The sequence below is a fragment of the Petromyzon marinus genome, chromosome 46 (assembly GCF_048934315.1).
Source record: "Petromyzon marinus isolate PM22_M1 ecotype Great Lakes invasive population chromosome 46, UKy_Petmar_22M1.pri1.0, whole genome shotgun sequence".
Classification (NCBI taxonomy): domain Eukaryota; kingdom Metazoa; phylum Chordata; class Hyperoartia; order Petromyzontiformes; family Petromyzontidae; genus Petromyzon; species Petromyzon marinus.
The window spans coordinates 13488488-13511027 of NC_133712.1; the positions used below are offsets into that span (position 1 = coordinate 13488488).

Here is a 22540-nt window from a genome sequence, read left to right on the forward strand (position 1 = left end):
GTTTCACCTACGACTCCGAATGCGCAATGACGATGTATGCTAGCCTCTAGGGTTTCCCCAGCGATTGAGTGACAGCGCCGACACACACACATGTAGCATTGCTAGGAAGGGGCGCGATGGCCCCGTCAGCACCTCCAACAGAAAGGGTAGCTGTGCTTGAAGGAGCTGGTGTGCACCAGTCGCCCCCGTTCCTTCAGCAACTTTATGATGGCCTTGTCAGCATCCTGAACAGACAAACGCACGCGCGCATGCGGCAATGTGCGCACACACACACGCATGGGTGAGCGGGGGGGGGGGGGCGGGTGCACCACGCACTCACGGAGCATGGTTCGATTCCGAACCACGGCGAACATCAGTGTCGAGTGCGCGGTTGTGCGTGTAGCTTTTGTGGTTGTATGAATGTGTGGTGGCCACACTGCTCCCTCGTGTTCCGACCTTCATAGGTGCTCGCGAACAGGATTTGCGCCAACATCTTACGTAGGCTACAAGGGCGATCTTTGTCTATGTAAGTGCGAGTGTGGTCACATGTTTATATGCGGTTGTATGTGTGCTTACAACAATGAGCGGAGCACCGGGCAGCTAAAATGCATCACTTGGGTCTGTCCGTGACCGCCTGGCAGCGAGCTTTCAGCACTTTCGGCCCTTCACATGGCCTCAAAGTGCACCTAGTCCAGCACAAGCGCCGTGATGACCTCAACGCCACTTCGTGGCAAATGACGGCTATAGTTGTTGTGCGCATGCGTCTGTGTGTACGTGTGTACGGTTGTTCGGAAATTTGTTTCAATGGTCAGTCATGGATCTCCATTCAAACGAATAGGATTCGACTGATGATCCTTAAGGCCCGGTGGGAGGGGTCAAAAAGTGGAGGGGGAGTGGGGAGGGGGGGGATGGGGGGGGTCGAACCTTGACGTACTGCCCGGCGAAGTCCGACACATCGGCGGTGAAGCAGCCGGTGGCGTTGACTGGGCAGATGGGCACCGCGTCGCTCAACACCACTCGGTTATCCAGGCATATGCGGAAATCGTCCTGGGGGGGGTTGTGGCGTGGCGGGAGGAAGTGGGTGGATCAAACGCAGAATGTGGGACAGCGAAGGGATACAGAGGAAGTCGGGGAGAGAGGAGTTGATTTAATTTTAATTGTCTGGCTAGTGATGGACAGGTGAGGGAGTGCGTGAGTGTGGGTTGGTGGGTGGCTGGGAGGGTGGGTTCGTGGGTGGGTCGGTAGCTTGGTGGGTGGTTGAGAGGGTGGGCGGGCAGGGGAGGTGGGCAGGCAGGTGAGTGGGCGAATGGGTCGGTGGGTGGGCAGGCAGGTGGGTGGGCGAGTGGGTGAGTGAATAGATGGAAGAGTGTATAGGGGCGAGTAGGTGGGTGGGTGGCGAGCGGGTGGGAAGGTGAATGAGTAGGTTGGTGGGTGAGTAGGTGGGCGAGGAGGTGGATAAGCTGGCATGCACGGGGGTTGTCAGGTGCATCAGGTGGGTGGGTGGGTCCATGAGCAGCAAGCCAAGTAGGCGGGTGAATGGCTGGAAGTGCGAGCGGGCGAGTAGGTGGGTGACCCTCCCGGGTGCTGGAGGGCTGGCGGGCGACTCACGACACCGAAGTAGGGAGCCTGGTGGACGACCCCTGTGCCGCTCTCGCTCGTCACGTAGCCGTCGCACAGCACGCGGAATGCGCCCGGCTCTGCACGCTGCACAATAAAAAAAACACATAAGTGGACAACCATGAAGGACCACGTACATGCATGTACCCCATAACGCACCGCAGCATGCGCCCGTCCTTGTCAGGGTTCAGTCGGCGGCAACGACGCTACCTTCCGAGCGCTGCGATGCGGCGGCGCCACGCACGACACCGCCGCCGTGGCCGGCAAAAGCCCAACACTTTTGGCGCTGGTTTTTTAATCGCCGCGTTTTGGGCACGAACCCATTCTCGCAGAAAGTGGCCGGGTTTCCCCCAGGGTAACGCCCGAAGAGCAACACAACCCCGCACCGGAGTTCCGCTTCACATTGCATCGTCTTCAACGATGACGGTCGCAGGCAAATGATTGGCCAGCACCTGAGCACGCGCCGAATGGGAAACGAACCCATGGGCTAACGAGCCGAAGCCGGCACGCTGACCCTCACCTTCACGAAGTAATCGAACAGGGGCCGGTACCGCTTGTCCTTGAGGGTAATACCCTTAAACCTGCGTACACACGTGCGCACGCACACACACACGCACAAACTTATCATCCCAACGGTGCCGAGGACATAACGAAGGTGAACGCGCAATACCAACGGCCGTCAACGATGCACACGAACGCGCCGTAGCGGAGCACGGTGGATACCAAAGCGACTGCGGTGGTGCTTGTGTGATGGTGGTAGCGGTGGTTCCGTGGTGGTTGCGATATCATGGCAATACAGTGGAGGGTGGTAGCGATGTGGTGGTGGAGGTGAGGATGTGGTGGTGACACTGTGGCATTGGTGGCAATGTGGTGATGGTGGTGTGGTTGGTGGTGATAATTGGTAGCATGGTGGTGGTGGCACGATAGCAGTGGTGGCACGGTGGTGGTGGTGCAGTGGTGACAGCAAGGTGGTGGTGGTGGCGCCATGGTGGTGGGCACCACTCACTTGTCGATCACGATGTACTCGTCCTCCTGCTTGTACAGCGCATGCAGCCGCACCTCCATCAGGATGTACAGGTTCCCCGTCGCGACATCTACAGGCCACCGGCGGCACCATCGTGAACTGCCGCTCACAACCACCAACTCCCGTGAGCGACCGCTCACAAAATGAATCACCCATGCCCATCTGTCCACTAACACTTACAACTGTGAACTACCACTTACAACTTACTACCGTGCAAAACCGCAAACTACCGTGCAAAACCGCAAACTACCGTACACATGGTCCAGGCATGAGGAGCGCTCGCAGGGTTGATTCTGTAAAACTGTCTTTGCTCCACGAGACTGCTGGCCACAGAACCGGGGAGCGTAACGCAAGCGGCACTACCGCCCGGCGCATTTCACCGTGAGCGCGCCAACCGCCCGGGCATGACGCGACGGGGGCGGGGGGTGGGGAAGGGCAGGAGGGCCACTGACCTTTGACCCGGACGTAGATAAGTTCCGGGTTGATGCACACGGAGAGGTTGCTAGGCAAGGTCCACGGTGTGGTCGTCCACGCGATGAGTGACACCGACTCGTCCTCCAGCAGCGGGAAGCTCACAATAACCGCGGGGTCGGTCACATCCTGTCGGCCCCACCACCACAACCACAACTGTCAGAACCTCACCACAAACCACAACCGTCAGGACCTCATCACTATTCCTAGACTCATCATAAATGCACTATCACCACACCCGTCAGAATCTCACCACAACCGCCACAACCACGACCGTCAGGTCCTCATCACTACCACCAGTCTCCTCAGAAATGCACCACCACCACATCCGTTAGAAACTTAGCACAACCACCCCGCCCGTCACAACCACCCTGCCACCACCAAGCCCGAGATTCAGTGAAGCTAAGGAGTAAAATAACAACCATAATTCATAACCCTTCGTCGATGTACTGTTGGGTGCAGCCCTATCCACGCTGTGTGGATCATGGGGGTTATTTAACTGTACATCAACGGCCAGGGAAAGGAGGGAACAGCCAGGAACCGGTTCAGCAGCCAGGAACCGGTTCAATCAGGTTAGCCGAGGCCTGGATTAGAACTCGGGTCACTCGGCTCATCGCGCAAAACGCCGAACCACTACGCCACCGACTTCACGCCGACAAGGTGCAGCCCTGCAACTGCTCGCCTCTCGCCACCGCTGGTGGAAGCGCCTCCACCAGAAGGAGCTCTCGAGAGCCCCTCGGGAGGGTGTTTGGCCTACTCCTCCACACATCTCGGAAGGGTTGTGAGTACCAACACTAATATACCCCACCACTAATATACCCCACCACACATGACTTGCCAATCAAAAACAAGTGTCCACTATTAACGATATATAAATGGAAGGCAATGCTATTAATAGTAAAAATTAGCCATGGACAACAACGCAACTCGCCACAGGTTACCCGTCCATGTGGTGGCCGGTGATGCCCTCTGGTGGAAACCCTCTGCTACTGCGTGCGGTGCTTGAGAGCAGACCTGGTCGTTATCATACCCCTCCCGGCAACTCGCGATTTAGAGTCGCAACTGAGGATCAATCACTGGTGACTGGTCTGAGAACCCCCCCCCCCCGCCCAACTCGCTACGCTTGAGAACCTGGTTTATTCACGATGGTCACGTGACTGAAACCCAGATTCCAAACCCAGGATCCCAGCGGTGCCGACTCAGGATCTTTGACCCCTGACCCCACGGGCTCCTCCCCCCACTCGCCGCGTGTATATTTATTCTGTAGCAGAGTTCGCAGAGACGAGCGCCACTGATCGAGAGCGCCCGTCCGGATTTCGTCAGCCACGTGGTTTGCTGTGGCACCTCCTCTCACCGGCCACGGCACAAAGCGAGCCGAGCGCCGGATGGTGGAGCGGGTGCAGTTTCACCGACAACTCCCGCCACAAACCCCGCCCCAGCCCCAACCCTGACTCCGGCCCCAACACCGACTCCAACCTCAATTCTAACCCCAGCCACAACACTGACCCCCAACCCTGATTCCAACCCCGGCCACTCGTGATGAGAGATGCCCCTTGACTTGAGCGTGCTGAAATTATAAACGCAGTATTGCTGCCAGGAAGGACAGAATACCCCTGCCCCTCTTGTACCCGCTAAGCGTGACCCGGACACTCGCAGTGACGGGGTGGATATCGCAGTGGGTGTCGTGATGGTGGAAGTCGTGCAGCAGGTGGATTTTGTAACCACCCGCCCATGAACCGCAGAAAGTCAACAATGGTAAAACCTACAAACTCTGTTTATACAACCTTACAGGCAGCTATTTTTAATGTGTTTGTTTATCGCTACTTTTATGATACAGCTTTGCTTGCCCTGGAAAGCCTCACTGAGTCTCAGGACTCTTTTTTAGGATGGTCCTGCCAAGTTATCGCAGTGTGAGTGGGAGGGGGGGGGGGCAATGATCGCTAGGTGTATTGCAATTGAGTGACTTGCTGCTGTAATTTTTTTTGGAACTTGCTAAACTTGAACCGTGACGCCGGTGCACATCGGCCAAACTCATGTCGCCGCGTGGGGTCCCGAGACGGCGGCGCTGCCGCGTGCGGCTCTCGGCCTTGGCCCTGGGTCGCACCGCTGCGCATCGTCGGGTGCGACGTCCGACGTTTCGCTCGACAACGATGACTCATTGAGACCTCCTTTGCCAGTAACAAGATATAGGAATAGGTTTTACCCTTTTAACTGGCACAAAAACTGACACCTTTATTCAAGGCATCATGTTTGCAATAACCACAACCTATTCCTATATCTTGTTACTGGCAAAGGAGGTCTCATAATGTAAATGCTCACCCCGAGCCCTCAATACTCTGATAGTGCGCTGTTTTTGAGTTGTATGCCTTTTGGCGTCTTCTGGTCCAACACCGGTGGAGACTAAAGGGCTCTAAGAAAAGCCGTCTCGGGTGTGGACCAATCAAATTCAAGGACAGTGCATATTATTATCAGAGTTGTCTTTTTTGTTTGCATTTTGACTGCTTGTGTTGTGGATGCCTTGAATAAAGGTGTCAGTTTTTGTGCCAGTTAAAAGGGTAAAACCTATTCCTATAACGATGACTCATTTAAGGCCGAGTCGACCGAGCAGAGCTCCAGGACGGGGTTGGATATTCGCCACCGCTCTTGGCCACGGGCAGGAATCGAGCTCGGGTCGCCGGGTTCGTAGCGCAGGGGTTAGCGCTGCGCCACTGACACACACAACACCACCTGCAACGCGCCACTAAGTGGCGGTGATGTCACCACGCCGCCTGTGCCAGGCCAGGTGCACTTTGACGTCACGTGAAATATCGAAGGCTCGCGGACAGTAGGTCACGGGTTAACCGACCGAGATGACTGGCAGATGCACTAACTGCACTCCTACCGTGCTAACCAACATACACACATTCACAGACATGCTCACGCACGCTTCACCTTGTAGTTCTGGTTGGCCTCAAAGTTGGAGAGGGGAGTGGTGCAGGCCGTGGAGTAGGGCATCACCTTCACCCCGCTGTAGACGAACCCCTTGTCGAACAGCTGCCGGAACACCCACCTGGCCCCGGCACACACGTCCCCCCCCTCCCGTTAACCATGTTACCCAGCGGCCGCGTTATCCGCCGCCACGTACACGCACGCCGCGTCGCCCGCACGTGGGCACGCGGGGCGCTGGCCCAAACACACGGTGCCAGCGCCGAGCTGGCTCGCTTCTCACCGGCCGTGAGCACACGGCATCGTTAAGGTTGCCAAACGTCCCGGTGTGTTCATAATGGCCGTGGCCCTAGTCTCTCCCCCCATCCCCTGAAGATATGGTGAAGATCTACATTTTGTCCACGATTTTAAATGTTCAGTCGGTGTTCACCGCTGAGGGCGTGAAGGGTTTCTTTTTTCATTCCTGTTGCTCTATGCCCCCGGACGATATTGGCACGTAAAATAATGATTGGCTGCTCGATTGATGGCCTGGTGGTCAACTCCTTGTACGGGCAAAGGACAGGGCTACTCCAGCAGTGGGTGGGTCTCACTGAGCAGTGGGCAGAGGTAAACGAGCAGTGGGCATGGCTACCTGGGCAATGGGTGGGGCTACCCGGGCAGTGGGCAGAGCTACCCTGGTCAACTACTGGACATCGGGGAAAAAGAGCTTCATACCTCGTCGAATTTTCTCCAGGCTAAATAAATATTCTGATTCTGACACCCAAGTTAGTGGGGGCGGCATGAGGTGACAAGTGGGTCTGGCTGTGCGTAAGTAGGTGGGGCTGGCAAAGGGAGGAGCAGACAACTCACCCATTGCGTCCTGGTCAAGCCTCACACAAATGTGGTAGCCACAGGTACTGCTACTCACCAGACGGTCTCCATGAAGGATGGATAAAGCGTCTTGTAGTCGTTCTTGAAGTCGATCCATCGGCCCAGGCGAATGACGGTCGTCTATCGGAGACAGACACGCCACAATCGAACAACACCGATGCAAGCGACAGTCCTCGCCTTCATCATGGCACAATTTGGTGAGCCGACAAGGTGTGCTGAAGAACGTGATAACCCGCGCTTGATTGACAATGTTAATACTGCTCAATTTCCCCAACATTGTATCCCGATGGTGCTGTCGACATCACGTCACGAGGCGAATAACCCACTCAGAGCTCTCGCACAGCAGTCCAAACCCCGCTGTGATAGAGGATGGCCCCACTGTAGTGGATATCACAGAGCTACCACTGAAATCCCTTCAAGTGATCTTTGGTCCACACGGTAGTAGGCAGTTTTTTCTCACCCACCGATGTTATTTAGAGTACTGTTCATAGCATTGCAGTCAGAGATGGAATTTAGGCAAATTAAGTGCAGAACCAAATTTTATGCATTGGGGTTTTTTGTGCAGTCATTGGTGACCAGGCCGAGACCATCAACTCCGGTGTGGTCGCTGTGGTCGCTGTGGCTGAAACCTGGATTTAAACCCAGGATCTCAGCGGTGACGACTCTACGTCTCAGACCCCTGACCCCACAGCCTCCTACTCCCCCTCCTCGCCGCGTCTATTTTTGTTCTGTGGCAGAGTTCGCAGAGACGAGCGCCACTCATATACGGGCGCCCGTCCGGATTTCGTCTGCCTCGTGGTATTTGCTGTGGCACCTCGTCTCACCGGCCATGGCACAAAAGCAAGCCGAGCACCGAATAATGGAGCGTGTGCAGTTTCGCCAACAACTCCTGCAACAACTCTGACTCTGGCCCCAACTCTGACTTTGGGCCCCACCCTGACTGCACAGCCCCAAGACTGACTCCGGCACAAACTCAAGCCCCTAAACCTGCTATAAATTTCCAAATAAAGCCACTTGGTTGAGCTATCATTTTTGGCCAGGTCGCTTCTGAAAAAATAACTAATAGCTCAGTGAGCTTTACCTGGTAAATAAAAAAAAAAGTTTAGTTTGAGTGTAATTATACTTTTTAGTGATTTGTTTACCTTTCCCATAATTTGCACTCCTATTGTGTTTATTATTCATTGTTGTAACTTTCTGACCCACCCCTGCTGGATATCTGTGAAAAAGAGCTTCATAGCTCATCGGATTTCTCCAGGATCAAAAAAAGATTCGGAAAAACAAAAGCACACAGAGAGGGTAAAAAATACGGCGCTTACATTGTTGACATTTGAGGGAGAAGAGGTGAAGAATTTTTGAGTTGGTGGCTTGGGCGGAGGAGGAAGTGAGTGACTGATTACTTTCATTGTTGCATCACGTCCACATCACCTTGAACGCATTTGACCTTGCTGGACCTCGTAAGCTAAGCAAGTCTTAGCCTGGTTCAGTACTTGCATGAGAGACGGCAGCTTTGGTAGAACAGGGTTAGGGTTTGGCGACAATGATGATGATGGTGGTGATGATGATCATGATATCACTGCGTGGGTTTTCACGTGTTTCCGGGTCATAATGCCGCGTTCGGCACCATGTCCGACATTTTGTTCCACATGCTGCCAACTTCTTCTGGAACTCCCAGCACATGTGGCGTAACGTCAGACATTGTACCGAACCACACATGGTGCGACCTGTAAACACATCGGAGCACTATGCTGATGGCGCTGATTATGATTACGACTACGATGATGATGACGATGACGGTTGACCATGATAATGATGATCAGTGGTTCAGATGTTTGAGCCTTTGAGAATGTTGCCCTCCAATGTTAGCACCATGAGAGTGAAATGTATTCTCATGGCGTAAAATACAACACCTGACACATGTTTATCCAGGAAAGCCTCAGTGAGTCTCAAGACTTTTTCAGGAGGGTCCTGCCAAGTTTCGCAATAAGAGGTGAGGTTATTGCTATGTGATCCCAATCGACTAATATTCAGGTAATTTTTCAGTGTTGCGATGTTTTAGTCAACATCGTTTACATTGTGACTGTGTTTAGCTATGTGAAGCACCAGGGAACCTGGAAGAAACCCATGCAGAACAGGGGAAGAACATACATACTCCACACATTAGGCACCCGAGTCCAGAATTAAACCCAGGGACTTCTTGCTGTGAGGCGTGTCACCACTGCGATGCCACCCCGCTAACCTGATGAAGACAAATCTTTTGTCAGCACAGATGGCATCAATGTTGGATTTTGGCTCTCGCCTGCCGACAAGCGGTGCGCCCTTTGACCCGAAAATTCGTCGGCAGGTGCAAGAGGCCCTACCTCCCACTCCTTGGCGTATCGCATTACGATGTTCCGGCACTGATTGTTGTACTCCACGATTCCCATCTTGGCCACGTCCTCGGGGCCCTTGATGTTCAGCATCTTGTCGATCTCATACTCCTGCAGGGAGGAGACACACCAGCGGAGAGACAGCAGGAGAGAGACACCATCGTTAAGTGACGGTCGCAAAACCATCTCATCACCCGTGACCCTCGGGTAGAAATCCACGCCTCCCGCCACATGCTTCCCACCATCGCCAGCTGAGTCAGCTACAAGATCTCCTGCCTTCACTGCCTCAACTCCCTCCTCGACTGGCTTCCCACCGTCGAGTCGGCACAAGGTAGGCAAAGTGAATTCACAACGGAGGTCGTGACGTGACCATCGTGCCTCCGAGAGTAGCGTAAACTCACGACGGGCAAGCCATGGCAGTCCCAGCCGAAGCGGCGATCCACGTGGAAGCCGCTCTGGTGTGCAAAGCGCGTCACCACGTCCTTGATGGTGCCCGCCAGGATGTGGCCGTAGTGCGGCAGGCCGGTGGCGAAGGGTGGACCATCGTAGAACGTGTACCTGCATGCGGCACGCACGCGAAGGGACACCTTTCGAGTGCGACGGTGCCGGTGGGTCATCGACCGTGCGGCGGCACGAGCTGACAATCCAAGTATGGTTGTCACGCGATAATCTTTCACGATGCGATGTAAATAGTCACAATGCGACGATTATAATCGTGATATCAGTTTTCCAGTAACCTTGCAACTGAATTCGCCCCCTATGCCCCCTTGCAGGCCGGTGCCTCATTCACCTTTTGTCGCATAGGGTCAGCTGCCGTCGGGGGATTCCCTAGGGCAGGATACGAGGCTAGACTACACTACGGCAGTGGAATAGTGGAGACTAGCAGGAAGTACCCGGCTTTGCTCGGGGGAAAAATATATTTCAAAACTTGTCTTTTCTTAGAAAACATAACATATACGTACACAAATACTAAGCTATTGTGAAAGGCCGACGTTCCGTTTGTCTGTCCATTTGTCCGTCAACAAAAATAATAAAGAGCCTTTCAGAAGTCCTGAATCAAAAAGTTAAAGTGGGGGGTAAATAGTTTATCTAAAAGATTTCCAAAAATTGTTGCCTCCCCCCTCCAAAAATATCTTTACCCCCCCCCACACTTTTTATTTTGTCAGCATATATACCTACACCCTACATACAATAAAGTCGGTAGTACTTAGTGACTCTATAGTAGTATCTACTGACTCTATAGTAGTATCTATTGACTATAGTAGTATCTACTGACTCTATAGTGGTATCTACTGACTCTATAGTGGTATCTACTGACTCTATAGTAGTATCTACTGACTCCACAGTAGTATCTAGTGACTATAGTAGTATCTACTGACTCTATAGTGGTATCTACTGACTCTATAGTAGTATCTACTGACTCTATAGTAGTATCTATTGAGTCTGCAGTAGTATCTAGTGACTATAGTAGTATCTACTGACTCTATAGTGGTATCTACTGACTCTACAATAGTATCTAGTGACTATAGTAGTATCTACTGACTCTATAGTGGTATCTACTGACTCTATAGTAGTATCTACTGACTCCACAGTAGTATCTAGTGACTATAGTAGTATCTACTGACTCTATAGTGGTATCTACTGACTCTATAGTAGTATCTACTGACTCTATAGTAGTATCTATTGAGTCTGCAGTAGTATCTATTGACTATAGTAGTATCTACTGACTCTATAGTGGTATCTACTGACTATAGTAGTAACTGCACACATAGGGGTGGAGGTGGGGAGAAGAGGACATGACAATGTTCTTGATTTTTTTCTTTTTGGTATTTTAAACGCGAAGGAGAACCTCCCTCCCATCGCCGCTCATCAAGCTTCTTTGCGATGCTAGGGGCAACAGCAAGTCGGCATTTCCGCGCATGCTGTGGCGTGCCGCGATCAGCATACACTGTTACAAAGTGTGAATTTATTAGTTTACATTGGACCAAGGGCAAAAACAAAAAGCGCGTTTTCTTCTGGGGGCTTAGTTTGTTGTATCTGTGTACTCTTCATAATAAAGGTTTTTGGGTTAGATCGCGTTTATTTATAAATGTGTCGCAACCCTCCACCACCCGACACGGCCAATCAGCAAAAAAAGTGTCACGTTGACAAAAGACAAATAATTCACTACTTCAGCCCACCGGTGTGTTGAAGAGTTAATCCACATTTACAGTTTGAGTACGACGTTTCGCTGGTAAATACTTCCAGCATCATCGGGCAATTCGCCAGAATGGTAAAGCCCTAACCCAAAAACCTTTATTATGAATAATATTGGTCGCGAAAGCCTACGTGTTAAATCTGTGTACTCTGTTAAAACGTAAACCCAACAGTTTGTCAGTTAAAAGCGTTACAAGGATAGACATAAGAAGAGTGAGACAGACAGACAAAAAAAGGTAAGATGAGATGTGTGATGTACGGTGCCCTATACTCCCAAAACATTATCTTAGCGAGAAGGGTTGGTGGATCGCAAATGTGCCACGACGCATCAGTTAGTCGATTACAATCAAGTCTTACGCCGATGACAAACACACGTTGCAGCACGTCCACACCTGAGCCATCAGTTCCGTGCAACTCGGTTGCATGAAACTAAATCTCTTACAAGCGAATGTCTCTGCAACTGATTGCTGCTCGTGGTAGAGACAGACTCTGCTCTCAAGCGTCATGCTGCACGTCCACGAGCTATGACTGATCGTTTGGAATGACCACGAATCGTTTGTTATTTAACTTTCCTTTATTATGCAACTACTGGCTCAGATGTAGACAAAGTAGTTGCAGGCGATTTGCTGGCACGACTACTCGCCGACTGTCGATCAGCGTATGCGCGGTGAGAATGTGGCTCGCACTGCGGGCGTGACTTGGACTGCTTGAGGCTCTCCTGGAACGCATCCAGCTCCGTCCACAGCGCAAGTATTCGCTCCTCCTCCTCCGCGAAGTTGATCTTCTCGGGCACCGGCTGCACCATCTGTTCTTGAACGAAGCCGGGGTGGGGGGCACGGGGGGGGGGGGGGGTGGGATGTCAGGGTGCAATCGTACGTTAGCGTGATGCAGGAGACAGAACAGCGGCCAAAGGCGCGAACGTGGCAGGGAGGATGTTCCAAAGGTGACGACCACAACATAGATGGAGCAAAGGGGGTTAAGGTCGATCTAAAAGCACGTGTGGTGATCCAACCTTAAAGAATTTGTCTCGGTTACAGCCCGTTTTGCTTCTTAGAACTGGCGAGATTGGGTGAATTCTAGGTGACTTGGGTTATAGTTTGATGGAATGAGGGTGCGATGGTTATGTTTAACTAAGAACAGAAAGAGGTTAATTCGGTGCAGAGGCTGTGCTTCTCTCATGTTTCTTTCGTATGTGTAGAGGTGGCCAGCAATGTTCCTGTGATTGTGTCGAGGTTGGGGACAGAGACCCATAAACTGATGTAAAGACCCACACACACACGGAAAAAGATCCCCCATATAGCCTTTTTCAGGCTGTAGGAAGTGCTGTTCGTGAGCACCTATGAAGGCCGACACAGCACAAGAGGGGGACGGTGGCCAGCACCACACCCATCCGGCTTTGTCTCCCTAGTTGCGATATTTACATAACACACCAGGTACTCATTTGAGGCTCAGGTCGGGTAACGAACCCGGGTCTCCCAAGTTCGTAGTGCAGAGTGCCAGCCGCCGAACTACTGCTCCCCATTGACACAGAGAACGATATACATACATACACACACATATATCCAAATATCGTATACAGACCCATAAACTCACACAGAGACCCATAAACTCACACAGAGACTCATAGATTCAGATAGAGAACCATTGCCTCACAGGGATAAAGACTCACATAAAGACCCAAAACCTTGCAGAGACCCATAGACTTGACATAGACACCCACAAATCACACAGAGACCTAAAGACCCTAAGTGTAATTCAGTGTGCGCATAATCACCGACCCAGTATGGTCGGGTCAACAAGTTGCAACAGCAAACAGTACAAAAAAACGATTGGAGTGCAAAATCGAGAAAATGGTAAGCAAGTCACTAAATAAAAATAAAATAATTTTATAAATCCTATTTATCAATATTGGGTAAGGCAGCAAAACAAGAACAAAACAGTCCCAGGCCACACCAAGATCGCACGCAGTCCCTCAATAAAATAGCACATTAAAATTGAACTATTGGTACACAGGTAATTATATAGACCCGTCGACTCACAGAGGCCCATAGGCGCATGTTGGGAGCGGGCAAGCGGTGTTACCGTGCTGTCCCATGCTCCAGACTGGTGAGCGCAGTGCCAATGTTGGGACTGCTCGTTCGTGGTGTGATGCTAATTGTCGGTCAGTGTTTTGTTGCAACGCGATTTGATACAGGTGTAGGGGGTGTCCGAGCCATCCTCACACACTCGCACCACACAGACACTGAAATCTCCGCTCTCACCATAGCACACACCAATCACACACACGGGAATAAATTAGGCGGGGGTCAGGGGCCGTCCATAAATGACGTCACGCACCTGGGGGGGGGGGTGAGACATTTGTGACGATGTGTGACGAGGGGGCGGGGGGTTTGAGAAATGTGACGTCACATCAATATGCGCAACTTTAAATAAATATAGACAACACGTTCTACTTAATTAAATAGACTTTTTAATAAATGTTTTCGCCTACATCAGAGTGCAGCGCCACATTAAATACGCACTACAATGACAATAGTTTAAAGCGATTTGAAGCATGTTTTATTTTCAAAATGGAAATATGGTTTGGGGGGGGCGGGCAGAGCTTTGTGACGTCATATTTGAGGGGGGGGTCTGACTTTTTGTGACGCCGTGTGACGAGGGGGGGGGGTCAAAAATCGTCCAAAATCGCGTGACGTCATTTATGGACGGCCCCTCAAGAGTTTAGGGGCACTGACGTCACACAGACTTGGCGCGCGAGACAGAGAAGTGGATTGGGAAGGAGGGCGCAGATTGCGGGTTTAAAAGGGGATGTTAAACGCGTATTCGGGGTTGGTTTGAGGAGCGAGTGTGGTTGTAGTTTGAAGAATAAATTAGCGCTTAGTCTCAGACTCCTCTTTACAGGCACAGTAGCGCTGACGATGAAGAGCCTAAGGCGTTATTACCCCCTGCATTCCAAACCCATAATCAGCTACTGCCTATTAAACTCTACTGGGTTGATAAAGTTAATACCGCTCTGTGCCAAACTTAAGTTTGGAGTTGGAGACACCAACTGTTTAACATGAAAGCTTTGCTCATCATCATCATCGGCCACGGTCTATCCACTATACCTGTCAACCCATACGGTTTACCCCGTATGCTTGTGTAGTGGACTCAAACGGAGACTCCTCAGGCGTACTCTTGGAGGCAACACATTTATTAATCTAGATTTGAGGTTTTATTAACACGAACACGTTAACACGAAGGAGTAACTGCCCCTTCACCAGACAGTGCGCTGTGGCGGTGGACCACCAGGCTATCTACACTAATCACAACGGACCGGACCCCAACTCGGGTCCGGGTCGTCCTTGTCGTTGAGACTTTGTAGAACGTGGAACGTGGATGTGAAGTCTTCGGGATGAACAACAACCGCCGGTCCCACTGGAGCCCGGCTTGGGCTCGCTCCGCCCCTAGCTACGACCACCTTCTCGAATCCTCGAGAAGGATCTCCAACTGGGCACGTAAGGGGCCGTCCATAAATTACATCACGCGATTTTGGACGATTTTTGACTCCCCCCCCCCCACCTTCGTCACACGACGTCACAAAAAGTCAGACCCCCCCCTCAAATATGACGTCACAAAGCTCTGCCCCCCCCCCCCCATAAAAATAAAACATGCTTAAAATCGCTTGAAACTATTGTCGTTGTGGTGCGTATTGAATAATGTGGCGCTGCACTCTGATGTTGTAGGAGAAAACAATTATGAAAAAGTCTATTTAATTAAGTAAAACGTGTTGTCTACATTTATTTAAAGTTGCGCATTTTGACGTGACGTCACAATTCTCAAACCCCCCCCCCCTCGTCACACATCGTCACAAATATCTGACCCCCCCCACCCCACCCCCCTAGGTGCCTGACGTCATTTATGGACGGCCCCTGATCACCCCAGCCCCCCTTTGGGGGTCCCCGGGTAGATACCTCGGGTCACGTGTCCCTCGGGTTCAACCAGAGTGCCATGGGCCCCCTCTTGTAACCCCGTACCGTGCCGGCACTCTCGCCCTCTATCCTGTAAGGGCTGGCACTGCACGCAGAGCGTGGTGCCACGTCCATCGCTGTCCACCAGCGCTCACCAAGCCCCGCTAGGACCGTGACTGCATCCACACTGGGCGGTGTCTGCCTTGTCGATACATCGCCAGCCGGCGTCCACACAGTGACAGCCAACGATGATGTCACGACACTTGCACAGGGAAATTATTTTTTTACCTACGTGGCTTTACCGAAGAGAACCAAAGAGTATGGATCCTTGCAGTCACGAAAGCTTCAAATCTAGAAGGGAAATTGAGTTTTCAGGTCCATACCACGTACAGCCGTTTCAATACGGGCAAAAAAAATGTTTTTTGCCTATTTGTTTGTGTTTCTCCCTTGTAATGGGGACTTTGTAGGACGAACGTTGAAATTGATAAGGGGCACGGGGGTGACCAGTAAGGTCTGAATTGGTCTCTCACCAGCTAGGCGCTGATAAGGGGTTGACAGGTGTGTGATTGACACTTGCTCATCGTGATCGGCCATGGTCCATCCACTGCCGGACGACGCGACAACTTGTGCCAATCATCTTCGCCGGGGTGGGATACACGTTTCCCCCCCCCCACCTCCCCCCTCACTCCCAACAAATTCAATGGCAAAAGACGGCGATTAAAGTCACGAACCCTTTCGACCCCGACGCGACCCACGCTCATCCAGCCGCCGTATCCACTGCTGGATGACGACGCTCCGACTCACCTCCGCCGGGCGTCCTGAAAGCGAGTTAGGGGCCGTCCATAAATGACGTCACGCGATTGTGGACGATTTTAGACCCCCACCCACCCCATTTCGTCACACGGCGTCACAAAGAGTCAGACCCACCCTCATATGACGTCACCAAGCTCTGCCCCCTCCCCCCAAAACCATATTTCCATTTTTTATATATATAAAACATGCTTCAAATCGCTTTAAACTATTGTCATTGTAGTGCGTATTTAATCTGGCGCTGCACTCCGCTGTTGTAGGAGTGTTGTTATAACAATTCTATATTTATTTAAAGTTGCGTATTTTGATGTCACACATCGTCACAAATGTCTGACCCCCCACCCCCCCCCCCAAGTGCGTGACGTCATTTATGGACGGCCCCTTAAGCACCCGCTCACTCCCTGGCGAAGTCACCGGCGGCACGAGCGACGCGTAAACACGGGGCCCCACCGCCACCCATCATCACTGCGGCCCGGGTGGCCGCTAAAGCGAGCACGGTTAACCGGTACCCTACGTCAGACAGTTGTCAAATTGAATGGATGGGTGATGGGGGGGGAGCGGTTCGTATGGGGGCCCCGTCCATAGCACCGTGGAATTATCTCATCGTTAACCAATCGAACAATTCACCTCGAGTCTTCCGCAGTCTCCGACTTGCTCTGCTCAAGCACGGAACGTCGCCGCTCCTCCGATGGGTCGAGACGAAGTTCTTGCCAAGGTCCCCTCGAGAGTCTCCACAACGCCGCTGATGAAACCACGAGGAAGCGGATCGATTCCCCTCGACTTACCGCAGCTCGCGATTCGCGCGTTGAAACGCATACGGGTAGGAATCGATTATCACCGATTGACTTTGAGTTCTGCATGCGCAACAGTTTATGAGGAATCGAGTTCCGATTCTAGCGCTTGTTGGAATCTACAACGCGGCGATTAATTTAAATGTTGGGGGGAGGGGGGGTGCGGCTTGAAGTCAGTTTTTTTATTTTTTAACACGGATAAGTAAAGCTCTCCTCGCCGCTCATTGGCTTGTTGTGCCCACGTGATCTGTACTAAATGTATCACCAATCAGGCGGCGCGCGCCTGCTTATACGTTGTATTTATTCCAATCAGAAGGCGTCACGACCACGTGTGCATACGTTGAGCGAATCTATTAAGCTGGAGAGTTTAAACAAAAATACCTTAAAACATTTATAGTTGTATATTGTATTTTATTGACGTTTATTTCGTCATGTTGTTAAGTGTAAACGTCAATTTGGGAGATTGTATATGTTGTGGCTTTGCTCTACAACACACCGGGCGTGCTGTATAACCAATTGGCACGTTCTGTTTACGCGACAAAAGTCACACAATTGTTTTATATTTGTATTATTTTATCGTTTCCCTTCTACGTGACTTTACCGAAAGAACCAAGAATAAATCACACAATCTCACGAATTATTAGGCCGCCTCGAGTGGTGGCGGGTTTAACGACATTTAATATATTTACGCGATCTAAGCGAAAACAACATGTATATTGGTCGCGAAAGCCTACGTGTTAATTTTGGGAGAAGTTAGGCTTTTAAAATATGGGGCCGTCCATAAATGACGTCACGCGATTTAGGTCGATTTTTTACACCCCCCCCCCTCGTCACACGGCGTCACAAAAAGTCAGACCCCCTCAAATATGACGTCACAAAGCTCTGCCCCCCCCCCAAATCATATTTCCATTTTGAAAATAAAACTTGCTTCAAATCATTTTAAACTATTGTCATTGTAGTGCGTGTTTAATGTGGCGCTGCACTCTGATGTTGTAGGAGAAAACATTAAAAAGGAGGTGTTGGAAAGTTGAAATTTAGCATAAAATTAACTTGAAAATATTCAACGTCTAACTAAAACTGCAGAAGTTCAGAATATTATCTTGAAATTCTCTTATAATTATAAAATATTAAAAGTAATTATAACTATAAAAATATACTTGAAACTTTGTAGAATAACGAAGCAAAATGGAGAGTACAATTATAACAATCACATTCCTTCCACAGAATGAAAAGCCCTGGTAGAATCATTTTAAATAAAAATATTTAATAATTATTCCAAAAAAATACAAAATGTATGCTTCTTCATTCTCCCATGGATAATCAAAATGCTCCTTCATGGAATAAATCAAAGGTGACCTTAGTAAATTTAAATAATAAAATAGATAATAATGAAAATCAAAATTACTATTGTGAAAACAATTGTATTGTTTTTATTTATTTAAAGTTGCGCATTTTGATGTGACGTCACTTTTCTCAAACCCCCCCTCCCCCCCTCGTCACACATCGTCACAAATGTCTGACCTCTCCCCCCCCCCTCCAGATGTGTGACGTAATTTATGGACGGCCCATTATCTAACCAAAAACAACCTGTACTATGTATATTGGTCGCGAAAGCCTACGTGTTAATTTTGGGAGAAGTTAGGCTTTTTAAATATTCGGTCTGCTCATATTCGTCATGTATCGTTAGTATGGCCAATATTTAATCCATGTGGACAATACCAACTTGCAGCAGTTGCAGCAACAGTGCCATTGTTCAGTTTCGAGGCCCTTGTGCATTTTGTTTTAACTGAACAAGAACTCGAAAGAGTGACCTAAGCTCACAAAAGTAAATAATTGAGCGTCACCGCGGTGGTGTCTATGCACGTGGCCTGTAATTATAATCTAGCACTGGAGGCAGTAAGGGTTGGCGGATCGCACAAACGTTTGTGAGACTCTCTATCCGTGGGCGTCAAGGAGGAGCCGTACCCTGGATTTACCCGGGAAATGCAGGTAAAGAAAAGTGTGGGATAATCTCCATCAGTTTAATACGTAGCTTTCACGACCAATATCCATAATACAGGTTTTTTTTGGGTTAGATCGCGTAAATGTGTCGTTAAACCCGCCACCACCCGACACAGCCAATTAGTAAGGTTTGTCACGTAAACAGAACATCCCCATTCGTTACTAGTGTAGTGTACTAATTCACAGACACTATTAGGAGGTAAACTAGATTCGAAGCTTTCGTGACTGCAGGAATTACTCTTTGGTTCTTTCTGTAAAGACCCAACGTAGTAGGAGGTACTCTCTCTTTTATTCCGGCCTTCACAGCCTTAGGGGATAACTAGATACCGGGTCGGGACAGCCAACATGCTGCCAGACCCACAGCTTAAAGATCACGACGACGATGGCACGACGAGTTCCATTCCAGATCGCAGGAGCCCCGACTGTGAGTCGGAGCTCGCATTTTATCCTGCCCAGCGTGGCCAAGCTCCGCCCTCGGCCCCGCGCCTCTCTGGATCCCCCAGAGGGCTATGTGCCTTGTCCACAGGTGCAACTGGTAGAACAAACTGTTACCCCTAATTCCATTGTCTAACAATCCCCTAGCGGTACGCGCTACAGTGACTCATTCAATGTCACTACACATGTGTAACTGAGTCGCAGACGTTGTCGTGGGAGCAACACGTTTTATTAAACTCTTAGCACAACATACTTCAGGCTATTAACACAACAAACTCTCGGGTGGTAACCACCAAACTAACCACGCTACGGTGGAACTAGACACGGTTCCACTATCCCGGTCCGGACCACAAGCTGGGTTCCGGACCGCGTGGCTGTTGGCTTCTTCAAGCTTGACCTGGATCTCCTGCCTCTCCAACAGTAAGAAGCCCGAGCCCCTCACAGGGCCCCCATTATATTGGGCTGGGCTGAGGCTGGCTCCGCCTCTTGCCCCGCCCACCTTCTCGATCTCTCTCGCCCTTGCCTGGAGGCTCTTGAGAGTTCTTCTCAGACCATATGACCACCCATTGGCCCCCTCCACCGGTAGTCCCCCTCCAGTATCATCCGATCACGTGTCCCCAGGTCAGCCAGAGTATCATGCCCCCAACGTAACCCCAGCTGGTTGACACTCTCGCTCTGTCAACGGGAGCCCGCACTGCACGCTGTGCGTGGCCAACGCGCTTAACCAACGCTCACCCAAGCCCCCACTAGGGCTGGTACTACACCCCGTGTCCGGGGTGTACACACAACAGTATACATCTCGCCGTGGCCTCGCAAGCCCGGCACCACTCAGTGGCATCCCCAGTCACTACACATGTATATGAACACTCATGAACTGGCCGAGAACACCTTAATATACAGAGGACCACAGAGCTTGGATACCGACTAACCGCGTGGCCACTGCTGCCTCCCTCCCCCCTTGTTTGTCTGTGGTTCCTCCTCGCGCCTTTGAGTCGATATCTCCACGAGAATGAACAAATACTTCAGGTACGTTACAAGTTGAACTTTTACGTCAAATTATTCAGCAGACAATTTTCTACATATATCTACCCCTCCAAATTGCTTATCGTTTCCTTTTGACGGAGTATCGATCTCTCGTCACACGTACGTTCAACCTCCATGCAGATTCAAAATAAACATGAGTTTTCAAGACCACTTTCCAAACTCGTGACCACGGCTGCTCAATTCGCTTTCAGTTGCGCTTGTTTTTTTTTATCCGGAGAGAACCCCACACTCGTGCGAGGAGACAACACGCAGAGCTCCGGGCATTACACACATTATATTATCAACCACTTCGTTAAGATGGGATAATGCGCGTGAAATTCTTTTAGAAAAAAAAAGTGGTTATCATGTCTAATTATTCACTCTATGGGCTATGGAGAAGGTCCATTGCCCAAAACGTTGTCTGTTATACTCGACAGTACTATCGATTGTTTAGCGTTTAAGATCCAGAAGAACGCTGGCGAACAGAGTGGAACAACGCGGACGTCCAGAATAATCACCTAATTCGAAACTCAAGCAACACGCACCTCCTGGCTTTGACATTCTTCTTCCTCGAAGACACTGGTGATGGACCATCAACAGCAGGCCGATGCACACATCGCTTACATAAATAGAAACATTTCAAGACAAGCCACAGTAGTGCGATTGTGGCCGTGCAACCCAAACTGTGGACCAAATATCAAAACCCACTCCCTATTTTTCAACCATGCACGTGGTTGTAATGTGCACCGATGCCTACTTTATTGAGGGTGATATCGGCACATAAAATAAACATTGATTGATGGTGGTACACACCCCGCACACACACACCACAGTGCTGCTGGCTGCTGCCATTCTACGCGAGAATAGAACAGTCGATGTGTAGTGTTAGTCCGTGGGTAATGTTCGTCTTTGGGTAGTCTTAGTCGATGGCTTGTAAAGTTAACCAACTGCGGTCTGCGCTTCTTCAACGGGAGATGAACGGCAGAAACTCCACGACCTCTTTTTCTCTCTCCTGAAGCCTTCGTCTCGTCGTGCCCAGCAGCAGCAGACCTCGACACTGGCATCCAACTCCTCAAGGACATACTCTATGGTCCTTTCGGTAAGTCACGTAGGAAGAAATAAAACAATCAAATCGATATTGAATCCTCACAAGGACGTATTGCTGCCATCACGCTCGAGAGGACAGCGTGGTCCAGATGTCTTGTGACCCCCAAATTCGTTTACCCCTAACATTACGTTTTAGAGAATTAAATGGGGGGGGGGGGGGGGTCACAGGACATCTGGATCACCCTGTAGCTGGGGATGGGTAAGTGCTGCCCTCTACTGCGCAGACGCCAGCGGTGCCCGGGAAAACGATCCCATTCGCGTCGACTGCCCAGCATCCTAAGCGCGGGGTCGTTCGAAGTCCCCGAGACGAGTTGCGCTCAAATTCTACAAACGTTCGAAGCTGAACATTGTCAAGTAAAGATGAAATTAGAAGCAAAGCGAATCCCTTCGGCCTATTCACACGTATTTATTGAGCGTACACACCAAGGGGCGGAGCCAGGGGGGGTGACAGGGGTGACATTCTGCGTAAGTGTACGACACTGGGTCTGGCAGACTCCAGGCAAATGCATTGGCAGAGTGTGTCGCCAAACCGATGGCGCCTAGTTCAACAAGCCTGACTCCCTAATCATTCTTGAAATTAACATTTGTTGAATGTCACCCCGGCCTGAAATCCTGGCTCCGCCCCTGGTACACGCACTGCACCGATTAGCACGGTTGGCTACGTACGGTGCGAAAGAAGTTTAACATACAAATGCGAAGTACACCAAAAACATTGTTATCCTTAAACATCTCCCATGTACCGATGAAGTGGGGAGCAGGCCTTCATAATCCAGCAGTGGATTTATCACGGTTAAATGATATAATCAATGCCATCACTGTTCACGAATGGCTGTTGCGATGGGACAGATTGATCCATATCGGGTAATGAGTTATGGCCATGACGCCCCCGCATAGACAGGCGATAAATTACAGTATAACAATAATTATCAACATATTCGACAACAAATACTGTGTTGCCTTAAAAGGCAAAGTATA

General features: G+C 50.4%; 1 protein-coding gene across 1 annotated transcript in view; it reads right to left on the reverse strand.

The window, feature by feature from the left end:
* Positions 1-17027, reverse strand: part of IARS1 (isoleucyl-tRNA synthetase 1) — a 54377-nt gene extending 37350 nt beyond the window's left edge. The window contains exons 1-12 of the mRNA XM_032971537.2: positions 16836-17027; positions 12135-12253; positions 9654-9810; positions 9244-9363; positions 6924-7006; positions 6023-6140; positions 3073-3220; positions 2603-2690; positions 2117-2177; positions 1588-1683; positions 904-1026; positions 133-224 (exon numbers count right to left, since the gene is read on the reverse strand). Of these exons, the coding sequence (XP_032827428.1) occupies positions 133-224; positions 904-1026; positions 1588-1683; positions 2117-2177; positions 2603-2690; positions 3073-3220; positions 6023-6140; positions 6924-7006; positions 9244-9363; positions 9654-9810; positions 12135-12253 (1205 nt within the window). The 5' untranslated portion in view covers positions 16836-17027. The remainder of the gene's footprint in view (positions 1-132; positions 225-903; positions 1027-1587; positions 1684-2116; positions 2178-2602; positions 2691-3072; positions 3221-6022; positions 6141-6923; positions 7007-9243; positions 9364-9653; positions 9811-12134; positions 12254-16835) is intronic.
* Between the last annotated feature and the right edge of the window lie 5513 nt (positions 17028-22540).